Source organism: Peromyscus leucopus, chromosome 1 (assembly GCF_004664715.2).
Source record: "Peromyscus leucopus breed LL Stock chromosome 1, UCI_PerLeu_2.1, whole genome shotgun sequence".
NCBI classification, from domain to species: domain Eukaryota; kingdom Metazoa; phylum Chordata; class Mammalia; order Rodentia; family Cricetidae; genus Peromyscus; species Peromyscus leucopus.
This window is the reverse complement of record NC_051063.1, coordinates 92,544,265-92,569,300: the sequence shown is the minus strand read 5'-3', so window position 1 is coordinate 92,569,300 and position 25,036 is coordinate 92,544,265. Positions and strand designations below refer to the sequence as shown.

Below are 25,036 nucleotides of genomic sequence, written 5' to 3'. Positions count from 1 at the left end.
CTTTAAGGTGACACCTGTTTCTCTATGTTGGTGCAGCTGACTCATTTCCCTATCCAGCTACAAACGGGTAAGTAGCTGCCTTGTGTTACAATCAGGGAGGCCTGAGTCAATAAACAATGAATGAATGAATGAATGAACAAATGAACGAAATGGAAAGATGGGCTGTTGCTTTCATTAAGGTTGATTACTGCTCCTGTATTAGCACCTTCAAACCTCCCAGTGACCAACACCTTCAGGGAAAATGACCCTTCCGTGCTTAATTGGCAACAAGTGAGTGTGTGAGTTCCAGCTTTTAGGAGAGTAAGCCAAGGTCAACCCCCAGTGTGTGGTGCAGCACAGGAATCTTTTGGGCAGGAATCTTTTCCTACAAGGTTCATGTGGGGTTGTGTGCTTGTAGGAGCAGGGCTCTAGGTCACTAACCTGCTCTAATGGTTCTTTTGCTAAATTGGACTGCAGATTTACAGTATTTGAAAAATGAAAAGAAATTAGTAGTCAGGTTGGCAAGATGGCTCGGTGGGTAATGATGCATGCTGCCACGCTGGTGACCTGAGTTCAACCCCTGCATACCATGTGATAGGAGAGAACCTACTCCTCCACGTTGTTCTCTGGCCTCCATGTTACATACACACTCACACAGACACAGACACACACACACACACAGACACACACACACACACACACACACACACACTCACTGAAATAAATTAAACGTAATAAAAAATGTTTAAGTTAGTGGTCCCTACTAGAAGTTCATTTTCAGCTAAGGACTGTAAAGTGGTAGTGCCTAGACCTGGTACCATAGTTATTGAGAGCCCAGAGCCTGGGATGTTCCCACACAGCGGCTGGGGTTAGATGCAGGGGGCGGGGGTCATCTGAAGAATGTCTCAGAAAGGGTCAACTGCTCGTGGAAAAGGCTCAGGAGATAACAGCCTGAGAGCGACAGCCGCCTTCACCCTGTCCACAGAGAGAAGGCAGGGTCAGTGAGCCCTGGAGGCAGAACAGGCAGAGGCCGAAGACAGAGAGTAGATGTGCCCATCCTGCTCCTGTTCGTTCCAGAATATTCCCTGGGAGAAGATGGAGCTCTGCATCGATGACTCCCTTTTTCTCAGGAAAGTGAAAGGAATGACAGGCAGGAAGTTGAGATTAAAGGGACAGTTAGGTCATTTTAGGAAAAAGCAGCTGTGGATTTATCTCAGGCTGGGGAGCAACTATGAGCTAGCTGTCCGGGGGAGGAGGAACATTCTCTCAACATCAGTATTGATCATGGATGTTGTAGAGTCCTTCCCTACCCCGTCATCCTTCCCCGACGTGTGACCAGGCTCCTCTTGTCTTTCAGTATCCGAGTTCCAGGAGGAAGGAATGAACGCCATCAACCTGCCCCTGAGTCCCATCTCCTTTGAGCTGGACCCCGAGGACACCATGCTGGGTAAGGGCCCTTGTGCCTAGAATAGATTAGTGCCCACAGCTTAGACACGCCCACCGAACTCCTTTTCTTTTTCTATAGCTCTGTTCCAGTTTTAGGATTGTTTTCTATTTTTTAATTTAAAGTTTTGAATCTTTGAGAATTCCATACATGTATGTAATGAAATATGATTGTATTCACTTCTGTTTTCTCTCCAACGTCCAAACCCCCCAACGCATCCCCCTTCCCATTTCATCTCCTCCTCCTCCTCTTCCTCTTTCTAATGACCCACCAAATCCAATGAATGCTGCCTGTATGTGCAGAGCTGAGGAGCCATCCACGGGAACATAGGCAGCCCACAAGTGGATACACCACCCAAGAATCATTCATTCTTCCTCAGCAGCCACCAACTGCCTCTAACTCCTCGGCAAGGGGCGGAGCCTCTGGAGCCCCTCCTGCTGGAGTTCTCCCTGGCTTGATCTTGTACACATCTGGTTCAGGGAGCCACAGCTGCTGTGAGTTCGTGAGTGTAGTGGCCACAAGTGTCCTGAAGCCAGCGTGTCACAGTGCTCCTCTCCATCCTCCTCTGGCTCTTACATTATTGCTGTCCCCTCTTCCTCCATGTTCCCTCGGAGCTGAACGCTCACAGTTACCGTCTCCCAGCACTTTGGCTGCTCTCAGCCTTCATCAGAGAAGCTTCTTTTTGCAGTAGGCGGCAGCCCAGTGCAGAAACTGTTTCCTTTTACAGAGGAGAATGAGGTGCGGACGATGGTGGATCCAAACTCACGCAGTGATCCCAAGCTTCAAGAGCTGATGAAGGTAAGAAGAAATAAGGAGAGCTTTGGCAGGTGTCCACAGACCACCTATTCTGTGGAGGCACCATACAGGGGACACTACAAGAAGGACACAGTCCTCCCTCAAAGGAACTTAGAAAGTCAGAATTAGGAACAGCCCCATTTTCCAGATGAGGGAACTAAGTCTTAGGAAGCCGAGTGAATGGTTTATGATCTAGCTGGTTTAGAGAGATGGAATTGGGGGGTGGAGTGTGGCTCAGCTGGTAGAATACTCTCCTAGCATGCACACAACTCTGGGTTTGATCCCCAGCAGATCATAGCCTGGCATGGTGGCACATGACGGTAATCCCAGCATTTAGGAAGTAGAGGCAGAAAGACCAGAAATCCAAGGTTACCCTGAGCAACATAGAGTTTGAGGCTAGCCTGGAGTACTTGAGACTGTGTCTCAGAGGAAGAAAGGAAGGAAAGAGGAAGAAGGGGTGGGGAGGAGGGAGACTATATGTTACATGTAGCACTTTGGTCACCATGCAGTAACTCCTCTGCCATTCACCTGTCTCTTGTCCCCCGACCTGTGCCCCTCCTCTTTGTTCACAAGTCTACTCCTAGTGTCTTCCTGCTCAAAGCCTGTCTGTGGTTTTCTATCAAATGCAAGGTCGTGTGGTATTTGAGTCTTTGCTCTGGCTCTCTTCAGCCTCAGATCATCTACCTAGCAACACAGGGACAGCTGAATGCTGGCTGCAGCACTCCCTGTCCCCAGGCCTCTGTTTAAGCAGCTCCCTCTGCTCAGATTGTCTCTGGCTTCCTGTATACCACTTCCTCCAGGAAGTTCTCTCTGATGACCACTGCTATGACTCAGCCTCTCTGTGTAGCAGTGGCCCCTTGGATTTAGTGGAGTCTTCACATGCTCCAGCCCCTGGAGTAGGTGATCACTCTCTTGCACACTCTCTCTCCCTTCCTCCCTCGTTACCCCCTCCCCTCCCCTCTCCCTTCCTCTCCTCTCTCTCCTAGCCTCCCTGCCAGTGGGCTGCTTGGGTTTGGAAACTTCCCTTTCTTTGGAGCCATTCTATCCCCAAAGTCTAGCATAGTATGCCGTGGATAGCAGGTATTTCATATACGTGGGCTGGAAGGGAGTGAGGAAAGGAAGAACCTTTCATAAAAGCCAACAGATGGGGCCCTGGAAGAGGGCTTAGTGAGTGAAGGCTTGGTGTGCGAGCATGAGGACCTGACTCTGGATCCTAGAACCCACGGGATGGAAACCAAGTGTGCTGGCAGGCGCTTGAAGCCTTTCACTGAGGGAAGAGGGGCGTGGAGAGAGCGGGTCTCAACAAAACGTTCAACTTCAGGTTCATTGAAGAAACCCTGTCTCAGAAAATTAAGGGGAGAATAAGTACCCAAGGGCGAGTGTTGGATGTGCTGAGGTCTGCTTCCATGGAGTATTTGGCCATTGTCGTGGGTAATTCTTGTCTACCACCTACCATGGAGAGTACGTTAGTCTGCACCATTAGGGATCAGGAGCCAGAGGCTCAACGGAAGTAACAAGCTTGCCTCAGACTCACAAATGACAGAGATGGACTCGCACCCGCTCAGAGATGACAAGAGTGTGCACGTGCACCGGGCTGTGAGTAGATCCCAGAGGGGCAGACACATGTACATCATGGACACCAGAGAGGGGCAGACACTTGTGTGCACAGCTGTAGATGGCTGTGGTGCTCACACAAGTGAGTAGGTGGAGCTGGGGTTCTGACCCATTCACATGACTCCAGAGGCCATACCCTTGCCTGGTATGAAGCCCATTCCATTGGGGGAAGGGCTGGCAGAGTCAGGGCAGGTCAGCTGACTCACTGGTACTGCCCACACTAGAGAGGCTAACTGTAGTGTCTTAGTTAGGGTTTCGCTTGCTGTCATAAAACACTGATGATAAGCAACTTGGGGAGGGAAGGGTTTATTTCAGCTTAGAATCTGTCATCCATCACCGAGGGAAGTCAGGACTCAAGGCAGGAATCTGGAGGCAGGGACTGATGCCCAGGCCATGGAGGAACACTGCTTACTGGCTTGCTCCTCAAGGCTGCTCAGCCTGCTTTCTTATAACACCCAGGACTACTGGCCCAGGGGTGACACCTCCCACAGTGAACCAGGCCCTTCCCAGTTCAATCACTAATTAAGGAAATGTCCCACAGGCTTGATGGAGCCAGGTCATTGGAGGCATGTTCTCATCTGAGGCTCCCTCTCTCAGATGACTTGAGCTTGTGTCACGTTGACAACAAAGTCTGCAAATGCTCAGGGGTTGCTGGGGTTCACACCTACATTTGCACCCTGCTCCCGTGACTGCTCTGTTGCTCTTAATCAAGACTGAAGTTCCTGTAGATTTTCATTGTCCAGCATGAGAAAGCTGATTTCCAAACACACAGGCAGCAGCTCTTCTCTGACCCTCGCACTCTCTCTCTCTAGGTGCTCATCGATTGGATCAATGACGTGTTGGTGGGAGAAAGAATCATTGTGAAGGACCTGGCTGAAGATCTCTATGACGGCCAAGTCCTGCAGAAGCTCTTCGGTAGGAGAGGGGAGACTCGGGGATGAGAGCTGGCTCCTAGCCAAGAGGCAGGTCCAGGCCACAGTGGCTCTCACCTGAGAATGGAACAATGGAAACACTGGCCCTTTAGCTGCCCTCTGGGGGTACAGCTCTATATGATGGAATTGTGGGAAGGGTCTTGGGGACCACATAGATCTGCTCCCTGGCCTGCTGGGTCATCAGCTGGGTTGATGAGAAGCCCCCACTGCAGAGATTCAAAGCACACCTCACACACACACACCACCACCAGGGAACTGATCTCAGGGCCTCACTAGGTAGATTTACACATGTGTGAGTGGCCCCTTGTGGTCTTTAGACTTCTGTCACTGATGGGTGTATGGGTATGTGCGTGTGTATATTCACCTGGCAGGGAGGCACTATGATAGCAGGGACCTGTGGACATGTGTGTGACCCTTTGTGGTTTATGTACTTGTCTGCACTCCTCTGTGGTCTATGGGAGTGTTCATGTGTGTGTCTCTTGTTGTCTACAGACACATATGAATGTGTATGTTCTTCTGTAACCTACTTTTGTATGCATGCCTTTGTGGATCTATGGAGCTGTATGTGTTACTGTATGATCTGTAGGTCTGTGTATGTTCCCGTCATCTATAGAAGCCTGTATGTATGTCTGTTGTCTGTGGACATGCGTGTGTGCAGTTGTGATATATGGGCCTATGTGTGTTCCTCTGTCCCTCTCTAAGCTGAGTGCTCCTAAGTATAAAGTATATGCGCTCTCTCTCTCTCTCTCTCTCTCTCTCTCTCTCTCTCTCTCTCTCTCTCTCTCTCTCTCTTTGTGTGTGCCTTCCCAACTGTTAATATGGAAATCTAAGGCCAAAGGGAAGGAAAGGAGAATTCTGGGTGATCTTAGATGATAGATGCAGTAGGCTTCCCTTTCTCATCCTCCTTGTCTCTTGGGCCCACAGTGGCCTAAGATTCTAATCCCAATGTCTGGCTGTCTTTTAGACACCTCTGCCTGGGTGTACTTTGGACTGAGTAGACCCCTCTAGAGATGTACCCCTCTCCTTGCCAGCCAGCCCATGTGCAATGTTGCCAAGACCCTCCTCTTCTTGCTCAGAGACCTCTCTGAGTCCGTCTGACTTGTTGTTTCCACTTACCTCCTTTGCACCTGTCTGAGTTATTGAGAAGCTTCCAGGCCCACATCTGCTCCTCCCATCCCGCCTCTTCTGGTCTGTCACCTGCTAGCTGCAACACCTGGTCAAGTCACAAAGTCCTGTCCACCCTCATCTAGAACTCCCAGGGGCTCTCTCCTGCACATCACCATCCAGACCACGTAACACAGCCATCAGGACTTCAGATCATCTCCCCACCCCCCACAGCCATCTGCAGCCTTCCCTCCAGGCACCTCTCCACACATGGCTCACATGACAGGGCATGAGAGGTGAAGTAAGTAACTATCCTTACCATTGGTTTTTCTGGTTTTATGTCCACCACAGAACATTATTTCCTGTGTCATGTGTTCAGCCCGATAATGCATTCCTGCATCTGCCTCTGAGGCCCTTCTTCCTCAGTCATCTATCCAGACACACCATTGTTGCTCATCCTTCTGGGCTCAGGCGTCTCCCTTTCACACACTATACGTTATGCTCACATGTAGAAGACAAGGCTATGGATTCTTCTGTGCTCATCCCCACTCCATACATGTCTAAGGGGGAAATGTATGTGTGTTCAAATTTATATAATCTGAAATATTCCAAAATCTGAAAGTTTTTCGGGTGCCAGCACACCTGGAAAATTCCACACGTGGTGTACTTGATGAGTCGCAGTCAAGGCTGGTGTTCGAAAACTGTTGTGTAAAACTGCCTTCAGCTTAGGCATGGTGGCACATGCCAGTAATCCCAGCACTAAGGATTCTGCTCAGGCAAAGGATCCTTGTAAAGTCGAGGCCAGCCTCAGCTGCATAATGAGTTTATGTCCAGTCAGGGCTACCTAGCAATACTATCTACAATAACAAGTACCTTTAGGCTTTGTATCGATACTGTAAATGTATATGAGCCATTAAAGAATTTTAATACTTGAGTCTCATTCCTAAGATGTCTTATTTATGTACATGGCAACATTCCAAAATTTCAAGAAATATATATATTTGAAATATTCTTTGTCCCAAGAATTTGGGGTAGGGGATATTTAGCTTGTATAAGTATGTATCTGTATACATATTCCTACATATGTATGTGTTTTTACATGCCTTATCTTATGTGTTGGTTGTAGCTGTGTATGTAAGCACATGTGGCACTCTTAAAATCAAGAAGTAGGTCTTATTTATTTTTTCCAGGTTTCTCCCGCCCTGTCCAGCTGCCTCGAATTTCACCTAGCACTTAATCAATGTATATTAGATAAATGAATGAGTGGCTAATATAAAAATCTAGTAATTTCTTGGAAGCTAAACTGATTTGGTCCTCAAACATCAATATTAATGAGTATTAATATTTAAAGGTTGTAAATGCTAGCTGAACACAGAATGGAAGGCTTTGGCACATGTCATCATGGAGAAGATGTGCTCCTCACTGAGCGTGTCTCCTGTGGTTGCAGCTGTCGGCCCCTCCAGCAAGATTTCTAATCAGGCTTAGAAGCTGAATGTCCTAAGCTAGGCTCTCGGAGCAAGGATGGAACGTGGCCACGGGGGAGGGTTACTAAAGAACCTGACATCACATCTGTGTAGCTCTAGATCAGGCCTTGTGTATGAATAGGTCAGGCGACTTGAGATGTCCATCTTCATGTCACAAAGGCAAATCACACCAGCAACCATGCTCTTTGTGTGGACTTCAGTTTAACCCTCTGCACGTGTAAGGCTGGACACATAGATTCCAAACCTATAGGCAGGGTGTCCAGGTCGGGAGAACCAGTGTGCGGCATAATGAATGTCATAGGAGCCCCAGGATAGACCAGTGTAGAGACAGGTCTGAATGACCCCTGTGACCTTAACTTCCCTCTAGTCTTCTGTCTTCCTCCTATCCACCCCCGCCTCTCCCCCCCCCCCCCCCGCGCCCCATAGTGCAACAGCTGTCTCCCCATCTTACCATCAGCTTTTCCCGCCGAGATCATCACTGTGGATTCAGGCGTCATCCTCTGGCATTGGACTGAACATTGCACTCCTTCCCCTGACACGTGGCTTCTGTGTCCGCCTGTTCTCCAGGTGGTTCTCTCCTGCCGCTGACACCTGCTGCTGTCTTCTCCTAAGGTTCTACCCGGAATGGTTACTTTTCTGATTGCTGCAACCAAATAGCTGATGAGAAATAACTTAAAGAGTTCCTCCTGGTTCACAGTTGGAGGGGACACAGCCCAGAATGGCAGGGAAGACACGGAGGCAGAAGCAACTGATCAATTGTGTAACACAGTCAGGAAGCAGAGAGAGACTCGTCGTCCATCTCGGCTCTTCTTTCTTCCCACTTCCGGGGTGCCTCCACCCTTTCCTGCAGTTCCAACCATTGATGCTACCTACCACAATGGCTCTCACGTCACTCCAGAAGAGCATTCTCCCCGAAACTGCCAAGCTCATCTTTAACTGTCTTCTTCCAGCCACCCTGTGGCTGTCCCAAACAGGCTGTTTTCCTTGTTCCTCCCCCCCAAAGTCATTCCATTCCCATTCCAATGGATGGACTGCTCACATGCCTCCATCCACACAAGTCCTGGCCGCTGTATTCTCATCTATTGTGCATCAGATCCATCCCATCTTTCAACTGTCACACAAGCTCTCATTAAGGAGCTTGGCTTAGTCTGGTGCTGGGTAGGGCTAGCTCTCGCCATTATGCTCCAGCCGCCTTGGCTTAGAACTTCTCATTTTTCTTAGCTTCTTTGGTTCCATCTTTTTCTTCTGTACACCATTTCTTGCCTCAGTAGCTGAGATATTCCAGCTGGAGATATTCCAGATCTTTCTACATTTCACTAATCCACTCAACACTTAACCCATAGGACATTTGTTACTTTCTTTCTAAACACTGTGGCTTTGAACCAGTTTTTGACTCCAAGTCACAATGGTTGTACAAGGAGTTTCCACGTGTTGTTCACCTGAGCTCCCATTACGTTCACAGCTGGCCCAACCATCACTCCCATACCAAAACTAAAAGAATTACCTTTAAAAGCTGGTTAGCCAAATTACAGGCTTCCTTTGGACACACTACTTTCTTGTTTAAAAATTGTTTAGATTTATTTATTTTTCATTTTCTGTATGTGAGTGTTTTGCCTATGTGTATGAATGTATACCATATGCATGTCTGGTGCCTGGGGATGCCGGGAGAGGGCATTGTATCTCTTTGAGCTGAAGTTAGGGTAGTTGTGAGCCAATGTGTAGGTCCTAGGAACTGAACCCAAGTCCTCTGCAAGAAAAAGTGCTCTTAGCTGCTGAGCATCTCTCCAGCCCCTAAGGGTGTATTGCTTTTTAACATGATGCTCAGTTTCAGCATCGCAGCTCAAACACTGCTTTAGCTGGCCAGTCTCCTTTGCTCTTGAGTCCACAGCCGTTTCCCATCTTTCCTTGTCTTTCACGAGGTTGTGCTTCTGAAGAATACCAATAGGCTGACCCTTAGTGTAAGTGACCCCTAGTGCAGGTGGCCCCTAGTGCAGGTAACCCCAAGTATACTACAAACACAGTCCATGGAAACTGACTTTATCCATTGAAAGGACAAAGTTGATCAGATTTAAAAACAAAACAAATGTTAGAAGCAAACAAAATTCCTGGGTAAAGTGGCACACTGTAATACCCGCATTTGGGGAGTAGAAGAGGACGATCAAGAGTTGAAGGTCATCTTCAGCTACATAGTGAGTTCAGAGTCATCCTGGGCTCCTAAGACCTTGTCTCAAAATGACCACTTCAACAAAAGGAGGTTACTAATTTCTGTCTACAATAGAATTCAATTTCTAAGTAATTGAAGACACAAAAGTTAAAAGAAAAAGCATGGAAATGATGCTATAACAGACTCTAAAAGAATATGAAGGGATTTATTTCATGTCATACAAAGTAGCCTTTAAGGTAAAAAGCACCACTAAATCACTATATATTGATGAGCAACTAAAATGACTAGAAAAATATGAAACTTTAAAAATTATACTTATGCATATTCATCACAAAAAAATTAAAATGACAGTCATTATTCCAAGGGACACAACTTTAATACTGGCATCCAGAATCTTGCAGCAGGAGACTCTTAAGTTCAGTGCCAGCCTGGACTACAGAGTGAGACTTTGTCTTCAAAAAGAAGAGGATGCCGGGTGTCTTAACTAATTAGGGTTTCTATTGCTGTGAAGCGACACCATGACCATGGCAACTGTTATAAAGAAAATATTTAATTGGGGCTGACTTACAGTGTCAGAGGTCTAGTCCATTATCATGATGGTGGGACTTGGTAACATGCAGGCAGACGTGGTGCTGGAGAGGTGGCTGAGAGTTCTACATCTTGATCTGCAAGCAGCAGAAGCTACTGTGTCCCATACTGGACATGGCTTGAGCATATGAGACCTCAAAGCCCGCCTCCACAGTGAACCAACAAGGCCACAACTCCTAATAGTGCCACTCCCAATGGGCCAGGCATTCACACACGAGTCTATGGGGGCCATAGCTATTCAAACCCACTATACCAGGCACGATGGCGCACGCCTTTAATCCCAGCATTTGGGAGGCAGAGGCAGTGGATCTCTGAGTTCAAGGCCAATCTGGTCTACAGAGACAGTTCCAACATAACCCAGGGCTACAGAGAAACCCTCTCTCAAAAAAAAAAAAAAAAAAAAAAAAAAAGAGAAAAGAAAAAGAAGAGATATAAAAGAACTTAATAAATCCTCCATACCACAGGTAGATTTTCTAAAAAAAAACCTCTTAACATATTCAGAGGGCTGGAGAGATGGTTCAGCAGTTAAGAGCACTTGCTGCTCTTGCAGAGGACTTGAGTTCAATTCCCATCACCTGTATCATCCAACTCACAGCTGCCTGTAAGTCCAGTGTCAGGGGATCCAACACTTTCTTATGGCTTCTGCAGGCACATATGTGCACATGCACATACATGCACAGACACACACACACACACACACACACACACACACAAATAATAAAAACATTCAGAAAAGTTTAAAGGGTAGGGATATGTAGATGAGAAGAATGCTTGCCTACATGCACAAGACCCTGGGTTCAATCTACAGTACTGCCAAATACACACACACCACACACACACACACACACACACACACACACACACACACACACACACACACACACACACACACACACACACTCATGCACGCACACACAGACACCAGTAAAATAGGATAGTACAGTTCGCCAGCTCTGACCTCTATTTAGTGTATGATACAGCCTCTGATTGGAGAACTCTCATTCTTTTTAACAGAATGTAGAACTCCACAAAATTTGGTTGTGTCCATAAAGCAAGCAATTCTCTCAGATTATTTTTTAAATTTAATGACTGTTTGAAAACAAAAGTAGTTTTGAGTAGTTGAGTAGCTGGAGAATCAGGAACACTGGAAAGGGGTTGACGGCTCAGATTCTCTGAGGGTGTGATGTGTGTTGCAACTCCAGGAGTTGAAGCGCAGGGTCATTGTTCTGGGAATTGAGTTTCCTCTGCCGTCTTCACACTTGCTGAGTTTGTTGAATGCCATTCCATTGTTGTGTAAAACCAATCTCTGCAAGAACATCTTAGTGTTCCAACTAAATGCAAGGGAATGATCGCAAAGAAATACACCTGAAAACAAATTCTAAACCACATCCTATCTATTTCAAAACCATATTAGCACTTCCTAAAAATTAACCAATTATGGGCAATTTGCAGAAGTATGGAAATGTGTGAGAAATGGCTTCCCGGGAAAATAATGCTTCGGCAAGAGATTTGTAAAGACCCAGCTAATATCACCCTAAGAATAGAAAAAAAATTAGAAGTCTAGAAAAAGAAAGTATCTTTAATTCCTTGGCATCGTGGAGGAAAATTATTGTGTGATTGTAGAAATCGTTGAATGGGGAGGCGGCTCAGTTGGGAAAGTTCGGGCTGCGCAAGCATAAGAGCTGAGTTCAGATCCCCGCCCCCACATGAAAAGCCAGCTAGGACAGCACATGTGTGTCCCCAGGCCTGGGAGTGGAGACAGGAGGGTTCGCTGGGGCTCACTGGCAGGCCAGGCAAATCGGTGGGCTCTAGATTTGGCGAGAGACCCTGTTTCAAAAAATACAATGAAGAGCAATTGGGGAAAATACCTCTAGCTTCTGCACGTGTTTGCACGCAGATAAGCACACACACACACACACACACACACACACACACACACACACACACACACACATCTTAGGAAGGAAGGAAGGTCTTACTGAGGTAAAGTAAGGAAAGATAACCAGATACAAGAACAAATCGTGTGAGGCAGGGGCTTTTAGTCTTGTCTGCAACCATCAGTTCCTTGAACACACGGGATGTTTATTGCAACAGAGAAAACAGGGATGGAACCTGGATAGATACCTACAGAGGATGGTCAAATGTGCAAGAAGCTCTATGTGCTGCGTGGGAATTTTTGTTGTTGTTGTTCAAAAGAATGACTTGAACCTAGGAAGATACTCAGGATATAAATTTGTGCAGAAGAAGGTGTGTTTTTCTGCCGTGTGTATATGTGCATGATCACACACACTCCTGCTGCTGTGTGTATTAGGAGGTCAGGGGACAACATGGAAGAGTCTCTTCTCTCCTAGTGTCGCATGGGTCATCAGGCTTGCCTGGTCAGGTGGCAGGTGCCTTTACCCACTGAGCCACCTTGCCAGCCTCCAGGTATATATTTTCTATTTCCCACCTATTGCTTTAAAAACAAGGGCAAAGCCAGGTTTGATGGCTGCAAATCCAGCACTTGGGAGGCAGAGGCAGGCCAGTTTCTATGATCTCAGGGCAAGCCTGGTCTACATAGTGAGTTTTAGGTCACCCAGAGCTACACAGTGAAACCCTGACTCAGGAAAAAAGGAAGGTAGAGAAGAAAGATACTCAGAAATGGAAATGCTTAATGCTGGCCAACAGAAGATTGTAAATATGAAAATCTGTAACGTAGGCCAGCAAGTCTGTGGCTCACACACCCTTGTTCTCCCTCCCCGCCCAGCCCTCCGCTGAGACAGTCACCAGTAACCTAGCCCAGCGGCTTTTTCCCCCAGGTCAAGATCAGGCTTCGAACCTTATCATCACAGTGTGCTCGGCAGCCCTCCCCAGTGTTGGCAATTGCAATGTATGAAGAAATAGCTTGCTTCTAAGGACAGTTCTAATGTCAGCGTGAAACAATGGGGCGTGGCAGGGAGGGGGTGAACTTCCCCTTTCTTTAATAGGAGAAGATCCAAAATGAGAATTCAACTTTGAAATGGAAAAGGTAGACTGAGAACACTCGTTTGCTAAAAGCGCTTGCAGCCAAGTCTAATGACCTGAGTTTGGTCCCTGAGATCCATGGGGTCGAAGGGGAGAACCAACTTCAGCCAACTGCTCTCTGAGTACCACACAAACTAACACTCTCCCACACACACACAAGATAGGTAAGGTTTGCTATATAAATTCTTGCACTTCAGAAGTGAGAGATGGTTTGAATCCACTGAAAAGAGCAGAGAGATCCATTTAAGGATGCTGCACGTACAAATAGCCCGCGGTCATCCTGCCGTGGTGCTGACAACATCTCATGAATCTTCAGAAGCCGCACAGACTCTCCCGCAGACAGCCTCACGCCAAGGAGCACATGACTTGTGTAAGCTAGAATTACAAAAAATAAATAAGAGCTGATCGGAGCACTGATGGAAAGCTGAAATATTTATATGGCAGCCCTTGAAAATGCAGGGAAAAGCTATTTGAAACGCACTCTGAGCTGTGCATTCTGTCAGTCCTGAAAGAGCAGGGGAGCGTGGATTTAGATGAATCTAGAAGCAGGCACTGTAATTCCCATCAAGGAGGCTACCATTGTTCTGTCCTTTGTGATAGATTAAAATACGAATTTAGATTAGTAAGCTGATCAAGCTGTCTCCTATGTCAAGACACATGAGATGCACTGGTATTAAAGCTCGCCACAATGTGAGCGCCATCCAGAAAGAGAAAAATCCCCACTCGCCTTTTACTGGATGCTTTCTTCTTGCTTCAAGTTTGTATCTGATACTTTGCACAGGTGCTCCTGTGGGCTTATTAGAGCGTGGAAGTAATGGTCCCACGAGGGGCTCGTGTGTCTTCCACCTCGCTGGCAGGACTTATAGGAGGCCATCAGTTTTAAGACATAGTCTGATTTTAGAGAAGTAAAAATGTGGGGGGGGAAATGTGTGTCTTGGAATTGATACAGTTGACACTGTCTGTGGCGAGCATGGGTTGGGGGCGGGGAGATGCTTCTATCAGACTGATGTGGTTGGGTGTGACGCCCTTACAGGAGTAGACAGGATGTCTCTAAGAAGGACAAAGCTGGCTGACAGAAGGCTGGTCAACTAGGACACTGGAGTATCCTTGGGAAAGGGGCGGGGATGACCCAGAATTCAGGAAGAGCATTCAAAGGTGACCGGTTAAATCCCCCACTTCTGTGGTCCTGGGGGGTCCACGGCACAATCAAATGCTTCCCCAGGACTGGTGCTACCATTAGACAAGGAGCAGTGTGCTCTTCCAGAAGGTTCTCCACACAGTTGGACCTTCATATCTAAAGGTTTCGTGTCTGCAGATTCAACATGATACAACTTAGAATCAACTAGAAAAAGAGTTTCAGTGAGGGATTGTCTGCACTCTACACTGGGTGGGTCTGTGGGCATGTCTGTGGAGAATTGTCTTAATGAAGCTAATTGATGTGGGAAGTCCAGCCCATTGAGGGCAGCACCAATCCCTAGGTGGGGAGTTCTGAACTATAAATGGAGAAATGGAGCTGAGCACAAGCAAGTGAGTGAGCGTGTGCATTCTCATCGCTCTGTGTGATGTCATATGACCAAGTATCTCAGCAGCCGAGTGAGCATGCATACATTCATCTCTATGTATGATGTCATGTGACCTCCCCACAGTGATGGAATGTAGCCTAGAACTATGAGCCAAGATAAATGTTCTCTACTGAGTTGCTTTTTGTTGGGATATTTTATCACAGCAACCAAAATGGCATTATAACAAACTGTAAAGTGAAATATTTGAGCAGAAATTATCAACTGTACTAAAAATACCCATGCTTTTCTTGTCGTGATTCTATAAACAATATAGAATAACATCATGTAATGATCTTTATGTTGTATGGGGCATTTGAATAATCCAGAGGAGACTGATGCATACAACAGGATTGCATAGACTCACACACTCCCATTTTCCACAGGACACGCAACATCTCCAGATTTGATTATCTGGGGGATCCCCAAACACTCCTAGGCTTGACTGTAGATATTTGGTGATTGCATGAGGGTTGTCCTAAGTGAATGACTGAAGGAATAGGCATGAGTTAGATTTTTCTGTGACTCAAGATAACAGCTGCTCTTTTCCTTGTCACCCCAGAGAAACTGGAGAGTGAGAAGCTCAATGTGGCAGAGGTTACCCAGTCGGAGATCGCCCAGAAGCAGAAGCTGCAGACTGTGCTGGAGAAGATCAATGAGACCCTGAAGCTTCCTCCCAGGAGCATCAAGTGGAACGTAGACTGTGAGTTGTGCAGAGGAGGAGGACTGTGAAATGACACCAGTCCCCACCACTGGGGACACCAGTGGTGTCCCACCATTCCTAAGCTGTAAGGCCCGTGATGTGAATTCATTTCTCTTTGAGAAGCACCTTCCTGGGAAAGCCAGTGAGCCTGCAGACTCTTGGAGGAAAAATAATAAAATGTCCGTGTTAGCATCCCTTTATCTGGAAGGCTTTCTGTGGCAGCCTTGTGTGAGGTCAGCTCGGAAAGGAAACGACACATTCCTGGAGCCACTTCTGAGACCCACACAGCCCGCTGAGAGCGCTGCTGTCTCCAACATGTCCAGACACTGGGAAGCTGCAGCCACAGGTCCACACAGCCGAGAGGCCAAGAGGGAGGCTTGAGTTCTGTCCCAAACCCCACACCCTGTCACTTCCACTCTGCTTCTCAGAAGGAGCAAAGATACTGCTGAGGTCCAAAGCACTAGCAAAGGGCTTGTTTTAATGTTTTACTTACTAGAGTGTGGGTTGGGGCAGTGGGTAGAGAAGTGGGGGAAGGCTCATGCCATGGTTAGGATCTGGAGGTCAGGAGACACCTTTGTGAAGTCAGTTCTCTCCTTTCACCTTCCCATGGACTCATTTGCTTGATTGCGTCTGTCTACATAGCTTGGTTTCTCCACTTAGTGCAGGACCCCTGCCTAGGGAATGACTCCGCCCACACTGGGTGGGGTCTTACGCTGTGCAGTCACTACAGTGAGGGGGATTTTCTTTTTCCTAAGTTTGAAAAAAAAGTTTTTAACTCTCCTAAGTGGTAGAGCCATTTTAAGTCTAATAAATGGGACGGGTAACCTCTGCCACATTGATTCACCTCAGTTAACAAGTCTACCACAAACACTCACAGGCCAACCCAGTGCAGTCAGTCCTGCATCGTGTCAAGTTGACAAAGTCAATCACCAGGCTTTACAACAAGCACCTTTACATACGTACCCATCTTCCTTCCACTAGAACAGGACTTTTTAAAGGTCTACCTTTCACTGCTACTGTAGCTCAAAAATTTCAGAAAGTATAGACCTCTTTTTTCTTTTAATGTTTTAGCTTGATGCAGACCCCCCCTGGGACTGTAGTTACAGATGGTTGTGAGCTGCTGTGTGGGTGCTGGGAATCAAACCCAGGTCCTCTGGAAGAGCAACTAGTTCTCTTAACCTCTGAGTCATCTCTCCAGTCCCTAGGCTATTCATTCTTCTGCTGCCTCAAGAGTGTGCCTTGGCATCCGATACAAACTCTCACTCAGATTCAGCAGTAAGGCAGTGGGTCACTGGTACTAGCAGTGACTGTCTATCCCTAGTAAGGGAGCTGAATGATCTTTCTCTTTGTAAAGAAACAACTACAGGTTTTAACAGTGCAAATAAAATAGTTACACAGTGTATGGATCTAAGTATCAGAAACTTTGTTTTATTGCATTCCATTTATAGGACTTAAAATGAATTCATCCCCTAGGAGAGTTTTTAAATATTTTTTTCAAACTTAAAAAAGAAAAAGAAATTTCCCCCTCCCCCACTGTAGTGACCCCATACTGCAGATGACTGCCAGGAGCCATCTCCTCCCCTCATTTCTGACATTGGAGCCAAAAACGCCCATTACCTCCTTCAGCATAATTATACCCTTTCTGGCATGGAACAGTGGGATAAGCCGGGAACAGGGCATTCTCTGCTTAGCCAGACTCACCTGAGGACAGGACCTGGCTTCAGGCCCCAGAAGCTACCCTGCTAAGGAGCCCTATTTCTCTGTGCCCCTGGGAAATTAAATAGTGTTCAGAAAAGGACACATGGGACTGGAGAGATGGCTCATTGGGTAAAGTGCTTACCTTACAAGCATGAGGCCTTGGGTTTGAGCCCCAGCACACACATTTAAAAAAAAAATTAAAAGCCCACAGTAGTGCCACGTGCCTGTAATTTCAGTGCTAATGAAAAAGAGGCAGGAGAAGCTCTGGGGTCTGCTGGGTAGCCCAGCTAAGTGAGTAAGTAAACTCCAGGTTCTGTGAGAGATCCTGTCTCGAAAAAACAAGGTGGAGAAATTGAGGAAGACATTTGACCACCTAATACTGATCTCTGACCTCACCCATATACATACAACATATGCATATATATACACATAACACACACAGGCACGTACAGACAGGCACACACACACACACACATACACACAGTCCCCGCTTGCTAATATCAGATGGCTTTAGTTGGATGTCTTCGCTGTCTCTCTGTTTACCTCTTATGAATTACTCTTCCTGGCTAGATCTCCAGAATGGAGATGGATTAGTGGGTCAGAAGGGATAATTATCCTCTTGGCTGCTCCCTGTGATGCCTCCGGGCATCAAGAAGAGCTGGAGCTTGTTTACAAGAAGAAGCAGTGTGTTCTAGAAGGAACAGAGCAGGCACAACTCACAGGGAGAAGTCTCTCCTTTCTCTGTAATCAGCCCTGTCTGCATTTTGGGACACTGTGTCTCCTTTATGCTCAGGACAAGGGTGGCAGGGACAGGCTGCTGAGTTACCAAGGTCTTTGATCTAGAACTTTAGGGATTTCTTTCTTTTCTGTTCACAAACCGAATTTTTTATTATTGAAAATTTAGAAAATGCTAGTATATATAAACACATTTAAATATTAATGTTTATTTTAATTTTTGCAATGCTCACTCGCCTACCTCAGGCAATCCTTTTCAGCACCCTCATTTCACGGATGGGAAAATCAAGGCACAGAAGAATTATGACACTGTGAACGTTGCCAGCCCAGGGTCAGGCATTCTAGCTTCTTCCCTATCGTTTCCCGAGAATCAGGAAACGTAACTGGTGCACTTCATGCCCCCTAATGTTTGCTGAAGGAGCACCACAATCCTGGTTACAGAGTGATGAATAACAGAGGTGGGAATCTGTTCCAGAGAGCCAGCTGTGGAGCCAGACTCTACTGAGCCTGTCCACACAGCCTCCATAAGCTGCCGACCCACAGATGGGCCCTGAAATGTTAGGAGTTATTACTGCAAGGTGTGCGTGTGCGTGTGCGTGTGTGTGTGCGTGTGTGTGTGTGTGTGTGTGTGTGTGGTGTGTGTGTGTGTGTGTGTTGTAATAAAGAGGGTATGGTGTAATAAAGAAGGTACAGACTATGCTTTTTATTTATTCATACATGAATACACAACTATGCATTTATACGACAGTAATCTCCCAGTATCTAAAGGGGGTGTCTTTCAACACTCCAGGCAATGCCTGCACCATGGGTAGTTCCAGACATTACATGTGCATAGACACACAAATGGAATAGCGTTTCCATCTTTTTGTATTTTAAGTTAGCATGAAAGTACTGGGTTACACTGTGACATTTCCATACCTATGTGTCGCTATACTTGTTCTAATTCATCCTCCTCTCCCACTGATCTCTCCCACCCTCCTGCCCCTCTCTTGCTGATCTCATTCCTCAACCCAAATAGTTCCTTATTCTGTTTTCATGTCACATATCTCCCATTCCCTCTTTTGTGGGGGGGTTGTTTTTTTTGAGACAGGGTTTCTCTGTGTAACAGTCCTGGCTGTCCTAGAATTTGCCCATGCCCTCCTTTTCCTCTGTCCTTCAAGATCTCTTCCTCCCCCCCCCTTCCTCCTTCTCTTCCCCACCTCACACACAGGCATGCACACACACAAAAAAAAAAAAAAAAAGAAAGAAAGAAAGAAAGAAAGAAAGAAAGAAAGAAAGAAAGAAAGAAAGAAAGAGAAAAGAAAGAAAGAAAAAGAGCCATGACTTGTTTCACTTAATGATTTCCAGTTGCATCCATTTGCCTACAAATGTCATAACTTCATTTTTCTTTATAGCTGAATTGAATTGTACCATTGTGTACATATACTGTATCCATCCATCTGCTGATGGAGAGCTAGCCTAGTCCTGTTTCCTGCCTATTGTGAGTAGTGCAGCAGTAAACATGGGTGTGCAAGCATCCCTGTGGCATGTTGACTTAGAGTGTTTTGAGGTACAACAGGAGCGATCTAGCAGGCACATATGGTAGTTGTATTTTTAATTTCTCGAGGATCCGGGGTGCTGATTCCTTAGTGGCCCCACCAGTGTGAAAGAGGGCTCCTCACTCCTGTGTCCCCACCGGGGTCTGTTGGTACTTGTTCCCCTGGTGGTAGTCATTCGACTGGGGTGAGCGGGACTCTCACAGTACTTTCAATTTGCATTGCCCTGAGTCTAAGGATGTTGAGCACCATTTCAGATGTATAGTGACCATTCCTAGCTCTCTTGAGAAATGTTTTTTCAGTAATTTGCCCATTTTTGATTGGATGATGTAGGGGATAGAATGATGTTTAAATTTTTTAAGTTCTTTATTGTGGATCTGGGTGGTAGCTGGCAGGTTGTCTCTCGTTCTGTAGGCTGTTTCCTTCTGGTGGGTGATTTCCTCTGCTGTGCAGAAGCTTTTTAATCTCATACGGTCTCATTTTTCAGTTCACAGGGTTATTTCCTGAGCTTGTGGCTTTTGTGGGAAGTCCTTGTCTCTGTTGTATGGAAGTCTTTTACTTGGGTTGTCTTCTAGGAGCTTTAAGTTATCAGGTCCCACATTAGGATCTTTGATCCATTTTAAATTGATTGTTACTCAGAGTGAGAGATACAGATCTAGTTTTATCCTTTTACACGTAGATATCTGGTTTTCCCAGCACCATTAGTTAAAGAGGCCATTTTTTTCTCCAGTGTCTGTTTCTTACATCCCTCTTGGAAATCAGGTGGCTGTAACCATGTGGGTTTATTTCCTGGTATCTCTCCTATTGGTCTACGGGTTCGTTTTGTGTTTCTGCCATTAGTGCCTTTTCCATCGATCTAGCAACACGTTTATCATACACAATGACCATCACTGCTGTGCCTTAAGGTGTGACAACAAAACCACCATGGAGGGCTGGAGAGGTGGCTCAGCAGCTAAGAGCACTGGCTGCTCTTTCAGAACACTAGGTTCAGTTCCCAGCACCCACATGGCAGCTCACAACCATCTGTAAGTCCAGTAACAGTAGATCTGATACCCTCCGCTGTCCCTGAAGACACCAGGCACACACGTGGTACACAGACATGCATACAGGCAAAACACCTATGTGCATGAAATCAATAAATCTAATTTTTAAAAAACTAGCATGAATATTCTTTTTTCATAATCATGTCGAATATTCATTCTTACTGTAGATCTGGTTTTTCTCTATTATTGAAACCTCTCCCTTTTTTCTTAAAGGCAGCCCTTCATACCTTCATTTCAGCATATCCCCATTGCCAGCCTCACTGCCCTCATGCCCTGGGGCCATCATTAAGTCAAATAACACGGTCACTGTAATACTGAGGCAGCCTGACACCTGATATGAGCACCAGGTGACTGGCAGAGGAATAGCATCCATGGTGTGGATACACTGGACAAGGAATAGTCCAAGTCTTGAGAAGGACAGGGTGACACAGCTCAGGATTTCATCACATTACTCAGTATGGTTTTATGTTCCTTTTCAAGTGCTGATCACAAGTCCATGTTTGTACACAGGCATGTGTGTATGTACACTTGTATATACGTGCATGAAGATGTACATGGCTCATGTTCTTGACTTGTTTCTGTGGAATTTTCCTTTAGCAATGTTAATATTTCGGTGACATTGTCTTGACTGTGGTTTTCTGTGCATGCAAGAGTTCTGTTATGTGGCTCTACCATAACTTTGGAAGGCTGTGATTGATGATGTGGTTGATGCATATGCTTGGTCCAGCCTCAGGATTACAAGGAGAAACTTAGATACAACTGGAAGAAAAGCAGAAATGGGTGGGTTGCAGTTAAGACTCGAAAACCCTCATCATGGTCTTCCTCTCATGAGTTCTGCTATTGGCTTTTAAAACATAGGGCTTCTCTGCTTAGGAGGGAGAAAGAAGGCAGCGGTAAAAATAAAAAATAACCTTCAGGGGCCAGCGAAATGGCTCAGCGGGCAAAGGCGTTTGCCACCAAACTTGACAACCTGAGTTAAATCCCCAGAACCCACCACATGGTGGAAGGTCACATTCAACTTCCAAAAGTTGCCCTCTGACCTCCACAAACATGTCATGGCACATGTATGCTCCCCATGCAATTAAGGAAAAAATTTAAAATGGGTTCCAGAAATCAAACAAACTTCAGGAGCCTAAAACAGTAGGGTCACAAGTTCAGGGTCAGGTTGGGCTACACAGAAAGTTCTGGACCCAGCAGAACTGCATGGTAAGAACTATATGGTTTTGTTGTCTCTCAATAACACAAACAAGTTTGGAAGCCCCGAATCTGGCCATCCTCTTCCTCCGGGATGTGAGTGTGTCCCAGGGTTTTGCTTTTGATGATGATGTGTGGCACAGGCTGGCATCTTGGTCCACGTTCTCTATGTGACTGTATAGGGTTATTTCTTTTTAAAAGAATTCCCTGGAGGACAGAGCATTTGTTGAAAGGGTCTGACATCTGTCTGATGCCTTTGATGTCACTTGCCAAGATGATGTACAGTGACACCAAGCAGGACTTGACTGACCTGAACTTTTCCAACATCAAGTTTGTCATTAAAAGCAGGAGGGCCTAAAGTGTGCTTACAGCCCCCACAGTCCAACCTGGGGGTGACATAACAATCCTGGCTGGGAAAGCAAACCCTGATGTGACTCTGTGCTTCTGTGACAGTGCCATGTCAGGGGTCCAGTCCCAACCAGGAGTTGTTTTGTAGGTTGTCACTGTAGGTCAGAGTCAGTGGACAGTGTTTTCCAGAAATGAATTTTCCGGAAGACAGGCCTGCTGCTTGGTGTCATGTTGAGCCACTGCTGGCCATTAGGGAACACTGCCAGGATAAGGAACAGCCATGATAAGGAACAGTGCTAATGATGTTGAAGGACCATCTGAATCATTTCCTTTCTTGGTGGCTTCTCCAAGCTTCTAAAGTAGATTTTATTTTATTTTTTTTAAATCTGGGGAAGACAAATGACACCCTGATAATAAGCCCAATGCAGGTGACATAGACATGTGCTACTCTGGATTCTCCCTTAAATGTCCCTGTAGTGAAGAGCCCAAAGCTAGTAGGACCGCACAGGCAGGCAAAGAGCCTGACGGGTCTGCCCTTTATGAGACAGGAAGAGAGAGGGTTGGCATGCCCTGATTGCCTCCGTGCCAGGTACTTTCTCATAAGTTATAATAAAGCATACCAGTCATTCCTGGCCACCTGCAGTGTTCCAGGGGCTCTGTCTACCCTTGTTAGCTTTGGAAGTCTTCACAGTGTGTATGTCCACCTGGACTGCCATCCTTGTTTGAGGAGATGAAGAGCTTAAGGCTCAGTGGCCAGAGTGGCCCCTACCCAAAGCCATAATCAGTAAACAGGTAGCAGGGGAACAAAGTCACATTCAAATTCTAGTCTGCCTGACTCCATGAGCCTTGTATAAGTCAGTCTTTATCCCATCTACTGAGAAAGCTGCGGCCAGCAGGGCCTAGCCGTCAGCAGCATAAGTGGTTTAGTATGTGCAAAGGTTAGCACCTATGGAAGACACTTGAGTTTGCCTGGGGATACTGACTCCACCCACCTCATCAGGCACCAGCAGCCAGCCTTTCTGAGTGGTTCTCATGCCTTCTTCTAGGGAGGTTGGCCCTAGACAGAGGAAGAGACCCAGGGCTTTTTCCTGACTTGGTGTCTCTTGATTAAAGAAAAGTTTGTGAACAGCACTGGACAGGGGAAGAGGCAGCAATCCAGTATTCCCTGTCAGGTGGGGAGGGAGAAGGTGTAGATGAGAACAGGGCAAGGAGAGCTGATGTGAGCTCCAGGCTCACTCGGTGCCGAAGTCCTCATGGGGAACCTCAAGTGGGAGTAGAGATACCATGTTGGAAATCTACCAATCATAGTGTCCAAGAAGGAACCCATGGGGCATGGCCCTAAATTGAGAGGGTTAAGGTTGGGGAGAACAGATGGTGACTGGGGGAATTCCCTGATGCTTAGGGTGCAACAAGGGGACACTGAAGAGGGGTACTACTGTAACCTCAGTAGATCTTGCCTAGAATCTGGAGAAAGACTCTCTAATCTTGCATTTCAGCTGTACATGCCAAGAGCCTGGTTGCCATCCTCCACCTGCTGGTCGCTCTGTCTCAGTATTTCCGGGCACCAATCCGACTCCCAGACCATGTTTCCATCCAAGTGGTTGTGGTCCAGGTAAGTGGAATGCTCCCCTATATGCATGCACCTTGATTCATAGAGATTTGAGCTCTACAACAGTCAAAGCATGGTGAATAGATGCTTAGAAGGACAGCCAGTGAGGGCTAAGTAGACTTGGTTGTGCTGTGTGTTGGGAGGCTGTTGCCTTATGCCTAGTAAACATGCAAAGAATAAGAATGTGTGCTTGTGTGTAGTGTAGCTTTGTGTGGGTATGTGTCTGGGCTTTATATAGTGCTGCTGGGAGAGTCTCTGTGCAACATATAACTGAAGGTACATAGTGTATACATTTGTGTAGCTGAAGATGTATAGTATACATGTTTGTGAGATATGCAGACTTGAACAAGAAGAGAGGTGTTTGTATGTGTCATGCACATTCTCTGAAAGCTTTGGGAAATTACATTTTTGGTTAAGTGTTGTGTATGTATTGTGTGTGAAGGAATGTGTATTCAACAGTGTATGTGTGTGTGTGTGTGTATGTGAGAAGAGTGTGTGTTCAAGCATATGAGTATGCATGTGAGGAGTGTGTTGAAGCCTGTGTGTATACTCATGAGGAGTGTGTGTTCAAACATGTGTGCACATGTGAGGAATGTGTGTTCAAATGTATGTGTGTACATGTGAGAAGTGTGATATTCAAGCATATGTGTGTGCATGTGAAGAGTGTGTTCAGGCATATGTGTGTGCACATGAGGAGTGTGTATTCAAATGTGTGTGTGCATGTAAGGAGTGTGTGTTCAAGCGTGTGTGTATTCAAGGGTAAGTAAGAGTGTGTGTGTGTGTTCAGTTGTGTGTGCATGAATATATATATGTGTGTGTGTGTGTGTGTGTGTGTGTGTGAAAGGAAGTGTGGATATATGTTCGAGCATAGCACTGGAGAGAGCGGATGAAGGAGTTAAAAGAAAGTAAAGAAAAGATATATTTATGTGTATGTTTGTGTGTATGGAGGGAGTGGCGTGTATTCAAGGGTGTGTGAGTGTGTGCTTGTGCACACACATGCATGCATGTTCATGCCCCTTGCTGTTGCTTCTTAGTCCCCAAGCAAAGCCCAGCTGGGACCTTGGGCCGTCTCATCCAGACTGTTGGATGGAGTTTCCATTCACATATGGTCGTGTAATTTCCACAATGAGGGTGCAATCTCTCTCCCCATAGCTAGCTCACTCTGCTCCTAACCCCATTAAATACTCAAATGCAATTTTATTTTCCAACTTCGTGCCCACTTAACAAAAGGTCATCATTGTGTTTGCTTGTCTCTGGGTTGTTTTTTTGTTTGGTTTCCAAATAAATATGCAGTGAGAGGGTGTGCTCTGCATGTGGGTGTGCTCTGCATGAGGGTGTGCTCTGCATGCGGGTGTGCTCTGCATGAGGGTGTGCTCTGCATGCGGGTGTGCTCTGCATGCGGGTGTGCTCTGCATGAGGGTGTGCTCTGCATGAGGGTGTGCTCTGCATGCGGTGTGCTCTGCATGAGGGTGTGCTCTGCATGAGGGTGTGCTCTGCATGCGGGT

The 25,036-nt window shown here is 46.3% G+C and overlaps 1 protein-coding gene across 1 annotated transcript in view; it reads left to right on the top strand.

The window, feature by feature from the left end:
• Nucleotides 1–25,036, top strand: part of Parva (parvin alpha) — a 155,254-nt gene that overhangs the window by 109,397 nt on the left and 20,821 nt on the right. The window contains exons 2-6 of the mRNA XM_028875855.2: nucleotides 1,337–1,426; nucleotides 2,151–2,221; nucleotides 4,645–4,747; nucleotides 15,229–15,369; nucleotides 23,419–23,534. Of these exons, the coding sequence (XP_028731688.1) occupies nucleotides 1,337–1,426; nucleotides 2,151–2,221; nucleotides 4,645–4,747; nucleotides 15,229–15,369; nucleotides 23,419–23,534 (521 nt within the window). The remainder of the gene's footprint in view (nucleotides 1–1,336; nucleotides 1,427–2,150; nucleotides 2,222–4,644; nucleotides 4,748–15,228; nucleotides 15,370–23,418; nucleotides 23,535–25,036) is intronic.